This window comes from Fringilla coelebs (assembly GCF_963513975.1).
Source record: "Fringilla coelebs genome assembly, chromosome: Z".
NCBI classification, from domain to species: domain Eukaryota; kingdom Metazoa; phylum Chordata; class Aves; order Passeriformes; family Fringillidae; genus Fringilla; species Fringilla coelebs.
Window position 1 is genome coordinate 82893511 of NC_140031.1, and position 15926 is coordinate 82909436.

At 41.9% G+C, this 15926-nt stretch overlaps 1 protein-coding gene across 1 annotated transcript in view; it reads left to right on the top strand.

The window, feature by feature from the left end:
• The window catches only part of ACOT12 (acyl-CoA thioesterase 12), a gene marked incomplete at both ends in the record, with an annotated part of 22411 nt that extends 7556 nt beyond the window's left edge, over positions 1–14855 (top strand). Inside the window, 11 exons of the mRNA XM_084224818.1 lie at positions 1344–1476; positions 3228–3378; positions 6045–6164; positions 6774–6924; positions 8013–8068; positions 8436–8496; positions 9769–9852; positions 11603–11736; positions 12675–12803; positions 13794–13920; positions 14721–14855. Coding sequence (XP_084080944.1) covers positions 1344–1476; positions 3228–3378; positions 6045–6164; positions 6774–6924; positions 8013–8068; positions 8436–8496; positions 9769–9852; positions 11603–11736; positions 12675–12803; positions 13794–13920; positions 14721–14855 — 1281 coding nt within the window. The remainder of the gene's footprint in view (positions 1–1343; positions 1477–3227; positions 3379–6044; positions 6165–6773; positions 6925–8012; positions 8069–8435; positions 8497–9768; positions 9853–11602; positions 11737–12674; positions 12804–13793; positions 13921–14720) is intronic.
• Positions 14856–15926: the final 1071 nt, after the last annotated feature.

Sequence of the window (15926 nt, forward strand, 5' to 3'; positions counted from 1 at the left end):
GGGAAGGCCAAACACTCCTCAGACTCTCTTAGTAAATCCCTTTGCATGTAAAATTCTGCTTTCTTGAACGTCACATCATGGATCTGACTTTCCTGTCTCACTGTATGTGTTATGACAGCACATCTGGCTGTTAAACATCCACTGGAAATTGGCAGAGTCATCCCATGAGCAATTAATACATCCAATCACTATTGCTCTCTGTTCTGTGAGGATGTGGCACAGTTTGGAGAAGAAACAGACTGGAGCAGTTTTACTAAAACGGAAGTCCAGCTCTTGTCTCTGTAGGGCTAATGGCTAAATTGCTACCCTGATAGCACTAAAATATTATCAAGTCAGAATCGTTTGTTACTAGTTTGATATCGTACTCATAACATACACGTGTTTACCTTTTGCCCAAATTTCTGGGGAGATCAATTCAGGATTAAATTGGTGATGATTAACTAAGATTAGGCTTTAGACAGGAGGTCCCAGAGTGAGTTTGGGAGTTCAGTTCAAATTCCATCACAAAGTAAAGTTTTAGAGACATTGAAGAATTTTTTTTTCAAATCCACTTTTCTATACACCTGTTTCTAAGGCTGTACAAAGAGAATGTCAATATAATCACCATCTTAATTTTTTAACTAGGCCACATGGGAAAATCTAGGATGCTCTTGAAAAGGACTGGAAAGGAGGCAATGAATCTGGAAGAGGGTTAGATGGAAGAGTCAAAGGCTGAGAAACATTAGTGGCAGCACTGAAAGACAAAAAATGTTGAATTTGTCTGTGGTGCACTGCTTTGTGCATTATTTTAATGCTTCTGAGACTAGGACTTCAAGACAAATCTCACATGTGATTACTCAGTGTCACCTGTGGTGTAATTATCCAAATGTAGTAATTTTCTTAAAATTACTACATTTGGTTTGGATGCAGTTTGTCATTGAACTGAAATACATAGGAATTTGCGCTGACACCACTGACCTGTGCAGCTGAATTTATTTTCTGGTTCAATAATTCTATCCTCAAACCTTCATATTAAGTTCATCTATTCATCTGTTCATCTTTTCCTGTCTTTTTGATTTTTTTTCTTAAATTAGAACTGTCTTAAACACTGTGTGCACTTGTGGATGCTTGTATTTATAAGCTAAAGCACTTTGTCATTGAGTTTTAATTAATGATTCTTTAAGGATAATGCAGAATCTCTTGAACTTTATACTCTCTGTTAGTTGTATTATTAAACTTGTCATCTTGGACAGCTGATAGGAAAAAGTTGTAGAAAATGCTGATGCCATTTTAAGTTCAAAGTGCGCTTTGTTATGATTGTGACATTCAGAATTGTTGTATTTCTTTCCTCTCCATTTGCACAGGTTGAGTTAAAACCTGTACAGCTTCTCTCTGCAGAAGACCACCTGGAGCACAGCCTGGCGATTGAGAGGAGAAAAATCCGGCTGGGCTATGTCCAGGTCTTTCAGAAGCTGATGCAAGAGAGCAATAAGGAAGGTGATTGCTGTACTCAGCACAGAAGGTGGAACAAACACTTATGGGCAGCTGGAAGGAAGGAAAAATGCAGGCAAAACATCTCTTTGGGCTGTGGTGTCAGGTAGAAAAGTCTGTGCCAGATTTGTGGATAGAGGTGCCAGAAGTGTGTAAGGCAGTTATTCTAACAGAGTGGTATTTCTTTGTCTCTCAGAAATTCCAGATGTAAAAGCAGAGGGTTGTAGGCCAGGTGTACATTAAATAGATGTACATGCAGATTTTCACGTGGTTCTGTGTGTGAGGTTTCACAGGTCACCCAGAACTCACCAATAAACTCAGCAATAAACTTCTGTGACACTAGTTGTGATGTAGACAGAAGCATGAAATTCATATCCGGCTTATGGCCATGTCTTTGCCAGAAGAAAAGTAAGAACTATGTTTATGCCCTTAGATGATTCCCAACCAGCAGAATTTCATTATATGCAGGTCAAAACAGGTAAAAAAGTTAGAAGAACGGAATGAAGAGACAAGTTCTTCTTTATTTATGGTAGTAATTTCTGTTCTTGAAGAAAGTTGTGCTTGTAGGTTGTTGTGTTCCCTCACAAAAGAAATTACTCAGAGCAGTTAAGAAAATATGCTGGTATTTGAAAATCTGAGCTGTAGCTCCATGTATAAATAACAGGCATTATGTGGTTTTACTGAGGAGAGATTAAACCTGTTATAAACAAAGATCTAACCTTAACAATTTAGTAAGACTTCGTAGAACTGAAGAGTCTTCTTCTTTGGTACAAGAAAACAAGCTATTTGTCTTCATGGTAACTGTCTCACAAGGTACAGTTTAATAACCTGAGTGACAAATCAGAGGTCGATGGGTTTTGTCTCTGCTGCCTTTCCTGGAACCTTCTTTGAAGGATATTATTGTAGCACTAATTCACCTCCTTAAGGAGACAGAACAAGCAGAGTGGGAGAAGGGAGAAGAGAACATTGTGTGTAAAGGCTGCTAGGTAGCAGCATATGTACAAATCATACCCTGAAAGTGAGTGGATCTTAGGGAGCACCTTGAGTAGGTCCAAAGTACAAGTTAGTCATATGTTTACCACACGCTTACATAATCACAAAGTTAGCAAATTATGGCACAAGTCAAAAGTACAATTCAGGTCAAGCAGCTCCTAGCACAGATAGGCACTTTTCAAATTACTTGATGTAATCCCGTGCCTAAATCTTCCTGCAAAACACCAGTGAAAAGAATTGAGAATAGAGTGAGAATGCAAGCCTAAACACTTGAAAGTGACATCAGAAATGCTCAGGTAATACAAGGTGGTTCAGATCCTCATTCAGTCATTTCTTGCAGGTGTTGTCTCAGACAATTACAAAATTTGTAACAAGGTGAAACAATCCTGCCCTAATCTTAATTGAACACACCTGTACAGGTACACATCACACACAGTGCAGAGTCTTTGACAGATACTTGAGTTGGTGCTGAGCTGCTCTGACCGCCCCTGAAAGCCAGTACATGCTGGGGCTTCAGCTGCTGCTCCCCTGCAGGAGCTGCCCCTGGCACAGGGATGTGGGCATGCACTGAGGGCTGGCAGCAGCAGCTCCTGGGAGAATAGAGAAAATGTTCAGCTTCTTATTACTTCCCTTGCAAACATCAAGGCTCTTCTGTGCCTTTCTGTTTTTCTTCTTTTTGCTGAGTCTGAAGCAAGTTGCTCTCTTCGCCAGGTGTGCTTTCTTCTGAAAGCATTCATTGATGCATTGATGCTGCTCTGTTTCAGATACTTGTGAAGAAAAAGATGCAGTTTCAACTGAGCATACTCATGTACAGAGCACTGAGCTTGTCCTGCCTCCCCATGCAAACCATCATGGAAACACTTTTGGTGGCCAGATCATGGCTTGGATGCAGACAGTTGCAAGCATTTCAGCAAGGTACTTTCCTACAGCATTGTCTCTGCATGTGGTTCTAAGTGGATGTGCTTTTAATGTTAGGGGTTTCACAGGGATTTATTTTATGAAGAATACAGACCCAGGCCTTTGTGACTTGTCTTCCTCCTCGCATTACAGGAGGCCTTTGAACTATTTAAGTGGTACATCTCCCACAGCATGCCATGCCACTGAGACTCAGACATTATTCTGTTACACATACAGAGCCTCAGGCAAAAGAGGCTGTGTTACCTTCCTGGGAATCTTTGCAGAAAGCTAACATTGGATACAGGAACAGAAATCCGCTCTCCCTGTGCTTGGTGCAGTGTTTTAGAAACAAAGTTAGCTGTTTAACCAGGATCAAACCAATACTCACCCTGTATCAAGTGACATCCAAAAATGAACAGCCTGCTAGAACTTAGTCTGCAGATCCTCGTGATGCCAGAAGAAAAATAAGTCAGAGAAAAAGGATCCACATAAACAGGGTCTGTTCTGTTGGCGTGTGCACAGAATGGATGCATAACCCTCAGCAAGTCACTTGACCTTTCAGTCCCTCTGAGTTGCACATGCTGTGGCTTGCAACAACTTTAGCAGTTTAAAGAGCTCGGGCATCTTCAGGTAGAAAGAACAAAGTATGTTTTGTGATGCTGCCTGTGACTGTCACCCAGGCACATAATCACTTAATTCCTCTTCCCTGGAGTCAAACCGTTGTTTTTTTCCCTTCCTGTTCCTGGACACTGCACAAAGCTTCTTTGTAAGCAGCACTCAAGTTTCAGTCTGAATTCTCCTTGCATACTGAGTGACCTAATTCACTGCAGGGACGTTAGATATGTCTTCCCTTTTTATCTTTAATAATTAAATGACTTCTCCATTCATTATTCATATGGTTTTGATTTGTAGCCAGTGGTTGTACTGATAACAACAGATTTTCTGTAGTGGTTGGATAAACAACTTGTTTTAGTAACAACAGAGTGCACTGACCTTACCCCCATGTGCAATTCCAATGGCTTGAAGGATTGTTGCAGATTTTTGCCATAATATGACTCAAAATATTTACCTGTATTCATCTGATAAATTTTACCTTGTGGGAGTCACATTTAGATATGAAAAAGGAAGGGAGACATCAGCAAACAGAGTATTGGACAAATTTTCTTTGAACTAATTAGTGTCAAACATGATTACTCATGTTGAGAATTTCGCAAATAATAGCTGGTGTCAGAGTCTGGTTGAAAGCAGAGATGTTGTAGTTTTTGCTTGAGAAGTAACTACTCTCACTATGAACCTTTTGTGAGGCCACTCAGTTAGACCCCACCTCTGAAGGTGCAAGGTAGGAGTTTCCGTGGCCACAGACTGTGATGGAGGAACATCCAATTCCCCACAGAGGAGGGATAAGCCTGAAAAAAAAAATTTGTAAGGGCATTTTAAAGGTTACTCACTCTCCTGCTCACTTCCCCACCACCTTTTTTTGGTCAATACATAAAATCGTGCAGATAGCAATAAAGCCATTTGAATATTAGTAATACTAGCTTGAACTTGATGGATACTTTCTTATTTCTTGCATTTGCAATAAAAGCATTCAGGGTGTACTTTTCCAGGAAAGAAATGAATATTTAAGCCTGATTTCTGGTTTGTTCCTCTACTCATCATTATTGTGTTCGCATCTTTAGAGTGAACATGGTAAATAAAATCAACGCTTAGCATTTTAAATCAGAGAAGCAAATTATTTTAATTTAATTACAAAGTAATTCAAATGTATTAGACTATTGCAGAGATGTACCAGTCAGTTAATTAGCTGCAGATAATTGTGTGCATTTAACAATACCGGTACATTAGTTTTCAAAGTGCAGTTGAGTTAAAATCTAGAAGTGCCACAAAACTGTATTTTCAAATTTAGAAAACTTCACCATGGAACAGTCTATCCTAGATGTGCACATGGGCTCCTTACTGAGTGCAGTGTGTTGCTAAAAATGAATGTCATATATTGTATATTGTCCCCTCTTCCATTTGTGATGCACATCCCAGCAGAAAGTGAGGGGCTTTGAATACATGCAGAACTGATGAAGAAACCTGATTTTTGCCTGCTCCAGAGAGCTTGGAAACAAGATTCTATTTACACAGACTGCATCTGGTAGCCATCTGAGGGTTTTTTTATTCTCCTTTCATATCACACTAGCAGAAAGAATCTAAAAACGAGCAAAAAAGGACAACTATTAAGACTAGATAACTTGACATGGCTTTGCTTGGACAATGTCCCTGGTGCTCAGCCTTTCTGCTCAGGTTTCCTTTAATTGTTTAAAGGCTTTAAGGTCTGGCATTTTTACACTGCTCAGGAGCCTGCTCCCCGTGCAGAAATTAATGAAACTGTGAGGTAAGTGGTTACTCTGTAGGTAAGGGATTCATGGTCTGACTTTAAGAGAGAGCAGTCTCAAGCAGTGAGAATTAATTGGTGTTTGTAAAACGTGTTGGAGATGAAACAGCATGACCTAAGTGGTATTATGATGGTTGAAGCTCGAGTTACATGCTCTTGGAGCTGAACATGCTAGCATGGAGTAGATCAGCGTAATTTAGTGACCTTCCAAGTCCTGCAAACGCTGTTTCTGTAGTCAGTCACGCTGGCTGTGCTTTTAGCCCAACTGTGTGTTTTGGTCTGTCTCTCTGGCTTTTTGTTTCAGCCGCCTGTGTCGTTCACACCCCATCCTGAAGGCAGTTAACATGTTCAAATTCTGGGGGCCATCCTTTGTGGGTGACCGCCTGGTCTTCAATGCCATTGTCAACAACACTTTCCACAACAGGTAAAGCTCCTCATCTGTTGTCTCCCTCGGCATCTCCAGCACCAGCCTACGCTGTGTGTTTCACGTTTCATCAGTAGGATTTTCATTAGTGAATTAATTATTTTTCAAGACTTTGAGACACGTATCTACATCTGTAACTGCCTATATGTGCCTTTTTTTTTCTTTTTTGTTTCACATTTATCAGTGGAAGTTTTAAAAAAAAATTATTCTCTGGCTTTCAGTTTAAAGATCATTTGTTACCAAATCCCACTCCTGCAAATTCAGACAATAAATATTCCTCTGAAATTTTCAAGGGCTGAATTGCTCCCAGAGGTTTGACTCTTCAGAAGATGCCAGCTTCTTGCCAGGATCTCCCCATCTTGGCACTTGTTGACAGACTGCATTCTATTAATTTCTTATTTTTGTTAGCGCTACTTAGCTACTGCCGTCATTTATTTTATTTCAGAAGTGTGCCTGTCCAAATTGAGTAATTGATTTGCTATGCTACAGAAGGTATTTGAGTCAGGCTTCCTGCACACGTGGAGGTACTGCAGTCCTTTCCAGCATGTCTCAGGGCTGCTTCTGCACCACTGGCAGCAGTTCAGTGATTTATTTAAACTGTCCTTTCAGTGTGGAGGTTGGTGTCCGTGTGGAGGCTTACAACTGTGAGGAGTGGATCCAGGACCAGCCACGGCACATTAACAGTGCATTCCTCATTTTTAATGCTTTGAATGACGAAGGGGAGCTGCTCACCTTCCCCAGGGTCAAGCCCACTACTCAGGTGAGCTCTCAGGAGTGGGGTGGTCACCACAGCCTTCCTGGGGAAGCAAAGACGAAGCCAAGGCACTGCAGTACATCTTCTTGCAGGAGAGAAAAGCTCCAAATGGAATGTTTGCCCTCGAGTGAGATGTTTGTTATTGTTAGCTTTAGTCTTCCAGAAGTGAGAGGCTCAGTGGAGGATCCTCATGACTAGAGATTCTCTGGTTGATGGGCAGAGAAGAAGAATCGGATGTGTTTGGAGATTTCTCCACTTGTCTGCGTCTCGTGCATGTTCCACTGACTGTAGATGAAATTTTTAAGTATTCAGTGAATAGTTATTTTTATAAACTCTTAACAAAGATGAGAAATAGAGTGAATAAAGAAGTCTGTGGGAATCAAATCCCATGACGTGGGTGGGCTTTTCAGTTGCTTTGACATGGAGATCTCAGTTCATGTTTCCCTGAAAGTGGTTCATGAAGCATTTGAAGGAGTTTGAATGCTATTCTTGAATTATTTGCGGTGTTAACACCTGTCACTAATCTTCCTGTTCCAGTTACAAGAATTTTAGAGAGCCAGAGTAGGCAGAAATGAAATTATTTTTTAGCATCAGAGACCTTATTTTTTATAGGATGGGAACTAGACAAATGAATCAGGGTATCTTATGTACTCACTGGGGCAGTAAGTTTCACTACTGCAGGCTGTCCCAAGAGGAGAAACTGACTTTGAAAAATACAGGTTTCCTTTGTCCTTTGAACACCAGATGATAATAAATTAGGTTAATAGTTTATTTGGTGGGTGGCACATTTAGAAAGATCAGAATGTGTGTGATGCACTGCCCAGCTGCAGCTGCTTTAGGACCAAAGAGCACCAGGAGGATGCTACAATAATATAACTCTTCTATCACATTGGTTTTTTTCAAATTTCAGAGAATATTGCTAAGGAAAAAAGAGAACCACCAGTTTACTTGGGTTAGCTTGTGCACAATTACTATTTGCTTGTATTTCTTCTCTGGCATTTGCCCATGTGGAATAAATAATTTTTAGTTGTCTTTTTTCAGGCTTTGTTCTAAAATAATGAGATGTGTTGCTCTCTGGTTCACTTTTCATGCAGGATGGTGTGAGGAGGTACCATGGAGCTATTGCCAGGAGGAGGATTCGACTCACCAGGTATAGCTGGGTCACTGGCAGGTCTTCATTTTGAAAATTTAATTTCATAGTCCTCTAAATAAAGTAATTGAACTCTCCTTAACATATATATGACTGTTATGTGGCTTACATTTCCAAATAATTTTGTTTTTGTTTCAGTGGCACTGAAATTGTTAAGAGGCCTCTTGTCTCAAAATTACTTTGCTCTGGAGGTTATTGTGTTTCACTGTCTTTCTTGGAAAGAAAAAGGAGTTATTGCAAACCAAAAATTGATAAAGTACCTGTATTTAGAAGGCACTTAAACCTATAGAAAGTGATTTTTCCTAGCATACACAGACATGTAAAGAACCAGTTTATGCTACTGTGTCTCTTTTTAATTATGTTTTAGAAAATGCATGCTATCTGCTAAAGGAGACAAGCCCTCTGATGCCTGGGAGACAAGCAACCAGGTAATCTGTAGGTGCATAAAAAGCTGTATTTGTGCACCTTTTGGGGTGTGTGAAGCAGCTGTTCAGGCTGTGGCAGTGCAGTGGACCCTCTGAAGTTTTGTGGTAGTCGTGAGGAATGGATGGATGTGTAACACAGTAAAATTCCTCTTTTAAAAAGAAAGAGTAGATGAATCACTACTGATGTAAGAGTAAGTTCAATAGAACGGATGTAAAATTGTCTTTAAAACAGATACATACAAGTGGTCCCTTAAGGTCTCCTGCAGATTTATCCCTCAGTGTCCCCAGCTGTTATAAAAGCTGAATTCTCCTGTAGAGGAAGTAGTTTGGGGTTTTGGTTTTTGTCTTTATCCAGCCACAGAATGTCTGAAAAATTGCAGTGAGGAAACCATTTAGTAAGTGCTAAAAGTGGGGGGAAAGATAGCAATAGAGAGATGAACATTCAAATAGCATAAATCTGTGGAAAGAGAGGTGAAATCATGTTCATTCCCAAATTCCCTGCACCAGGTGTCTCTGGTGTTTAGATGTGCTGGGCCATTGACTGTGCCTGTGTCCTGCAGTGAATGGTGTTGAAGCTGAATTTAGGTAGATTTATAGATAAGTTAAATGTTGTTTCAGTGTCCAGTTTTTTTGGCTAAAGCAGCTTTTTTCTTTTTCTTCAGAACAGCAAATGTAAATATGCACACAATGATAAAAATTGCTTGGTTAAGATTTATTTCCTATGAAATCAAAACCTGTCAATAAAGACACTAAGGCCTGTATTCTCTTTATAGAGTGGTTAAATGAGAACTCCATCCACTGTAGCCAAGCATAGAGAATGGAAATATTTGCATTTTCTTTGCTTGTGAGCCTGCTGTGAAAAACATTTGCTGAGATGGACCCAGCTTGTAGCAAAGAAGAGGTTAATTTTCGAGTAGATTCTAATTAAGAGGAAGATGGACAAAATCATTAATTCAGTGGTCTGAGAGGTTATCTGTATTGTCTCCCTGGTGGTCAAGGTTGTTCTTCACATCTTTATAACTGGAGAAGCTGAAAATAGTGTTTTCTTGTCCTTTAATTAAGATCGTTTTGCCAACAGTCATGTGTGTGCATCAGGAAGCCACTGGAAGTGTTTTAATTCAGAAACTACTGAAGTGTGTTTTCACTTACAAGGAAAATAAACATTTGTTTGCAGTTGAAGCATAATGATGGAAAAAAAAGAACACCTAATTTCTGCAGTGTTCAGTGAAATGTACATTTACCCCTCGATTTTCAGACACATGTCTTGTGTTTCAGGCATATTTGAGTTACAGCAACATAGCTGCACTGACACACCTGGCAGGAAAACCAGGGTGGGATATAACCAAGACTCTGGATAATGTAAGTGCAGAAAAGAAATTACAGAAATCTGAAAGCAAAGCACCTCCCTGTTTGTGAAGTGGTGTTATAAACCCAAAATAAGTGAGGACACTTGTGTAAACCAGTTCTAGCAGAGGAAGATGCTGCTAGGAAAAGCAGAAGAAAGTCAAGGGAAAACCTGGTGTTAACCCTGTTGCAGTGCATGTTTTCCAGACAATGGAGAGAGATCTGGCATCTGCCAAGGTTGGGTTTCTGAAATGTGGCTAGTGACTGGCAGTTTACTTCCAGATCATGTTGATCCAGAGGTGTTTTGGGACAATAAATGACTTTTTCAGTATCTTAGTCTGACCTCCTGTGCATGGCAGGCTACGAAACATTGCTTACTGACTCTTGCATGTAGACCATAAGATACTTACTGAAGAGCAGATACAAATCATAAGGAATTCCAGTGATGGCAAAGCTGCCAGTGCTGTGTGTAGGTTGTTCCAGTGGTTAAATATTTCAGTAAACACTGCTGTGTCAAATAAACAGCAGGCAACTCTGGTGCTGGAAAAAGCAAGTTTGAACCAGCTCCTGGAGAGGCAGAGACAACAACTGGGGTTGTTCCTCCTGGGGAAGAGAAGGCTTTGGGGAGACCTTGAAGCACCTCCCAGTACCTAAAGGGGGAGGTACAAGAAGTCTGGAGAGGGACTGCACAAGGGGGGATGATCCTAAAGCAGATTTGTTCCCTTTTCCCTGCAACTGGAATGACCCCAAGCTGACTTGACAGTTTTTGAAGGTAAAAAAATGGTATTCTTGATGTCTTTGACACAAAACCACAAGACTCGTAAGGCTGCAGAGATAATCCAGCCTTGCCAATGTTCACTTAGCAGAGAGGTGTTTGACAGCTGCGCCTCCTGCTTTGCTTGTGATTTCTCAGGTCTAGAAGACTCCTAGAACAACACAGTTTCTGTTCTGTGCCTTAGAGGAATATTGATGCAGACCTCCTGTAGATGGATTTAAAAGCTCTTAAGAATGTAATTTTACACCAAACTTTACTTCAGCAAGTTGGGGTTTATTTCCTCTACCAAGATAGGGCAATCCAGAGAAATATAGAATCTCTGTTGTTGCAGAAATACAGAAAAAACAAAAGATTTCTCCTTTTTCATCCGGGAAAAAAAACCCAAACCAACAAAACCTCAACAGTGATTATGAACCTTATGAATTTTGCATCACTTGGAAATTACAATCTGTTAAACTTCTCAGGATTTGAGAAGCAATAAATTTGGGAATAAAATCCTCTAATTCTAAACATTCTGTTGTACCCATCCTCTTCCATTTCATGGGGTTTGTGGGAGGTCACAAACCCTTCTTGTGTGTGCATTGCTATCTACAAGTCATTCCTTTTGAAATCTCTGTTTTGGGGTTTAGGCCTATGACTAGAAATAGACCCAAAATAATCAAGGCAAGATAGTACAGGTGGGGGACAAGAGATGCAGAACTGTGATTTTAAGTAGTTATTCAGAGTATCATTAGTGCTGGGTGCTCTGCTACACAGAAAAGAGCAAGGGAGAAAAGGAAGGATATTTTGGAAAGGGAAGTGCTGTGTTGCTCTCGGGGCAAGAGGGCTAAGCCATGTGTGGCTGATTTGCCTGGACAAAGGTGTGTGGCATTTCCCAGGAACTCCTGATAAAATCTGCCTAAAGTCCTAAATGTGTAACATTTATGCATCTAAACATTTAGAGTAATAATTCTTTGTTTTTAATACATGCTGCCTGTTTTTTTTCCCCAGGTGAAAATCTGGACCCACGAGGAGGGTGCTGTGCTGTCGTTCAAGGTGGAGATGCAAGTGAAGGTCCCGTCCCACGTGGCCTTCTCCCTCTTGTCTGACTTCAGCCTCCGCCAGCGCTGGGACAGACACTTCCTGTGAGACCCTGTCCTTGTCTGGGGCTCTGAGCCCCCTGCCACTCCTCTGCCACAGACACTCCTGTGAGACCCTGCCCTGTTAGGAACAAAGTGTTGTAAGGGTTTGACATCAAACATTCATTAGTCAAAATACGGATTTTGGGGTTTTTTTGGTGTAGAAGTAAAATTTGGTTTGTCTTAGTCTGGTTCCAAAATACAGAGTGCTCTGTCAAAATAGAGGGATAGGACAGGGAGAGGTCATCTTTTTCTCAAATGAGCACAGCTCCACTCTTAGACATGTGTATGTTAAAAGTGACAAAAACCCAAAACAAGTAAAAAAAATAGTTTAAAGTAAGAACTGAAGGGGATATATTGTGTGTGCTAGCTTTAAAAATTAAGGAAAAGCTGGATTCCTTCATGTTTGTGCTGTTGGGGACACTGATGCTCAATTTCACTGTACAGTCAAAGTGAGAAATCAAGAAATGGGGTCCTTCAAAATGTGTATTTTCAGAAAAATAACATGTTTGTAAGTCTGTATAATTTGAAACAGGTTTTGGAATGGCTCTAAAAGGTGTTTGAGGTTTTTTATTTGCCTTTTATGGTGTAGGATAGTGATTAGAGACAGCTGAATTGAAATTATACTGATTTGATATGGTGAAGCATTTTCAGTTAGTTATTGCACCCTGAAAGATTTTTACCAGAGGGTGGAAGTGGAACTTTAGGCATATTTAAAAACCTACAAACTCTACTGAATTTACAGCTTGTAACAAACTAAATCTAAAGAAACAGTGCCCATGAAGTGTTGCAGAAGACCTAAATGTTTCAGTCTCTCTGCCTTGCTGCTGGAACATGAAAAGGAAAGGTTCAGTGTCAGGATGGAGCCCGTTTGCACTGAGTTAGTTGGAGGAGCTGCTGTTGCACACACCAGGGCCTGAGGTGTGTGTTAAATGTCTTCACAGGACATGTGAGGTCCTGCAGGCTGTGAGTGAAGACGAGAAGATTTACCACGTCACCTCTGCCCCCATGGCAGGCCACCAGCCCAGGGACTTTGTGATCCTGGTGTCCCAAAGGCAGCCCTGTCAGCCATGGTGAGTATGACTCTGATTTTAACTCTGAGCACTTTAGGGCAACAGTCTGGAGTCCTGTCACCTTGATCTGTTGCCAGGTGACAAAGAGGGCATTTTACTTTCTAAGGAGTGAGATTCCTTGGTTGATGCCTGAGTTTGTACAGCCAGATTTGCTTTGCAATGTGAAGGTGCAATGAAATAAATCCAGAGCATCACAAATTTTTAGCGTAGTCCAGTATTGATTCTCTGATAGTGACTCTTTGGCAGTGGTCTACCAGGAGGGCAAATAGGCCAGAATTACAAATGGGCAAATGGAGAAAAAAGTCATGTCCCAGAGAGCCTGCCAGTGGGCTGAAGCACCTGGCTGGGAGTTTGCTTTTTCTTTGTTTGAAGTGACTTTGTAATGACAGTTTTTACTTAGTCAAGAAAGTTCTTGAAACCTCACACATTTATTGTATCTGTAAATTCTGCCAAGTCCCTTACTCAGTTTAACATACCCTGCTTTTTAATGTTTTATTATTTTTTATTAGATCATTTGTTCTTACATAGTGAAACGTGGGCAAATGGAACCTTTTGGTGTATCTTACCCTTCTTTATTCTGTTTCTTTTTTCACATTCAGTAATTCTTCAAGTTAGCACTAAAAGCCAGTATTCTGTACTGTGCTTGCTTTCCCCCTCCATGAGGGGATTGAATGAGTTTGGATAGCTTTACTGTGGCCACACTGTGAAGCCTCTGGGTAAGAGTTGTTCCCTGATGCAGCAAACATGGGCTGAAGAGAGCAGGGTAAATTAAAAAAGAAAGGTGGGGAATTGTTCTCTGGCTGCCACAGAGGTTTCTTGGACTGGGGTCTGTGCTGAAGCCTCACTGACGCTCAGCAGGGCCCCAGCTTTGACCCAGGATCGTTGAAAACACCCGAGCTCCTCTGCCTTCCTGTGAAAATGACATGTTTTAGTCACTGCCGTGAAGGTTTTCAACAAGAGGAAGGGTGTGATGCCTGTCCTCACCCGCAGGGAGCCCTACACGGTGGCTGTGAGGTCGGTGACCCTCAGGGCGGTGCCCCCGAGCCCGGAGTTCTGCAGGAGTGAAATCCTCTGTGCTGGGTTCCAGATCCACAGCACCAGCAGCAGTTCCTGCACTGTGAGTCGCCCTGCAGGGCCCGGCTGTGTCCCCTGCCCTGTCCCCACGGCCCTGCGACTGTCACCTCGCCTGAGCTGACAGTCTGCGGAGGAAACAGCAAAACACCTCCAAAAAAGGAGTTCAGTCTGGGTGTGTGGAGTCAGTCTTGCCCAACTTTGGCCATTTCTAACTGACTGTTAGAAATGAGCTCTAAACCAAGCACTGGAGGCTGCCCTGCCCCTCCAGAGTCATCCACTGACTCCAAAAAGACACCCCTACAGGATGTTCATTGCACTGGTCTCTGGTGGTGTGTCTCTCTTTCCACTGACTACAAAGACCAAGGAATTAGTTCAAATTAAATTCCTTGCTTGAACTTTCATATGCCAGGAATCATACAATCTGATTCCCATCTCTGGACCCATGCCAATCTTCTTTGCCATTGGAAGGCTAAAACCTTTCCATTTAAGAAACACATTTCTGAAAACTTTCAGTAGCCCTTTGTGGCTGCAGTTCCTTTTTTGGGGCAACAGCTTTGCTCACAAAGCACACATATTTAACATGTTATACACAAGTGTTTCTTGCTGCACTGCTCTGTATATTTACCTGCAGATGCTGGAGGGTCTGGGAGCAGCGAGGACATCCAGATCACTAGAGTGCTGTAAAAAAGGCATGCTTTTTGCAAATTATTGCCTTCAGTTTCACAAGCACTGTGTGCTTCTATTCACATCCAAAAGAGCTGTGGTACTCATCCAGGCTCTGCAAAAAAATGGCTAACTTGCAATCCATAGGCTTTTTTGTTTAATTTACTTTTGTTCAAACAGGTGTGTTACTTCAATCAAGTGACTTCAGGAGTTATGCCTTACTTAGCTGCAAATCTTACTGGCTCATCAAAATCCATTGAAGACACTGCTTTGGAGTGTATAAAGTTCTTGGAGCTGGAAGACAGCAAGTGCTGAAGTTAAAAGCAGATTTCTGAAGGGACAGCTGAAGATTATCAAGCAGTTCTGGCTGAAATTCCTTCAAGGGTCTGGATCATTCTTCTGTAGGTGACTTGCTTCAGATCATGTAGTCACTATTGGGCTTCAGCCTGAAAATACCTGGTACAAGCATTTCCTATCAAACCAAGCTTAGGCCTTAGGCTCTAAATTCAATCTTTAATTTAAAAAAGATTAAGGAACAGATTCTGCTTTTGATTGCATTAATCAATTTTATATAAATGGACACAGAACTTGGCTCAGTAGAGCTGAAGTTCATTAAGACTATTTCACTATTTTAATGTTACATTAAACAGAGTGGCATCCAGGCAGTTTTAAAATACCATCCCTTGTAATCTGCAGAAACCAGTGCTACCAAGTAGCTTTGCCAGTGCTCCGCCCTGGCCATGCAGGTCCTTGCACACCATTATTTATAAACTGGTTACAGCCCATGTAAATTAGTGTTTGCTAATGTCTATACTTTAGTACTTGTCCCTTTATCTGTGACTCCCAATAAATTACTGTTTCTGAGGTTACAGACTCACCACAGATTTCACTGCAGCATTTGGAGGTCCAGAAGGCTGCTCTGCAGTCATGGTGGGTTCTGCAGGAGAGCCCTGAGCTCCAGGCTGTGCCAGCTGTGCCAGGCTGAAACAAACACACAGCAGCAGCTCCTGGGTGCACTCTGCAGCAAACACGGGATGGCTCCAGGGCTGTGCTGAGCTGTGTCTGCCTTGAGTGCTGCTCTGTTTGAGCCCAGGGAGGCCCGTTCAGAGCAGCCAGTGTGTCATCAGCATTCAGACTGTGGTGAGGGCCTGGGGGTGAGCTGCAGCACTGCCACTCCGTGTCACTGCAGTGCCACCACCGCCAGGGTCGGACCTCTCAGGGCTGGCACTGGACACACCTTCAGCGTGCCCTGCAGCCAGACCAGAGCCTGCTGCAGGGATTTACAGAACCCACCAGCTGTTTGCACGGGAGAAGCGTGGCAGGGGAGGCACCAAGGGAGGCCCGGGGGGTGTCACCTCTCCGGTGTCCCCTGGCCTGTGCCTCCGT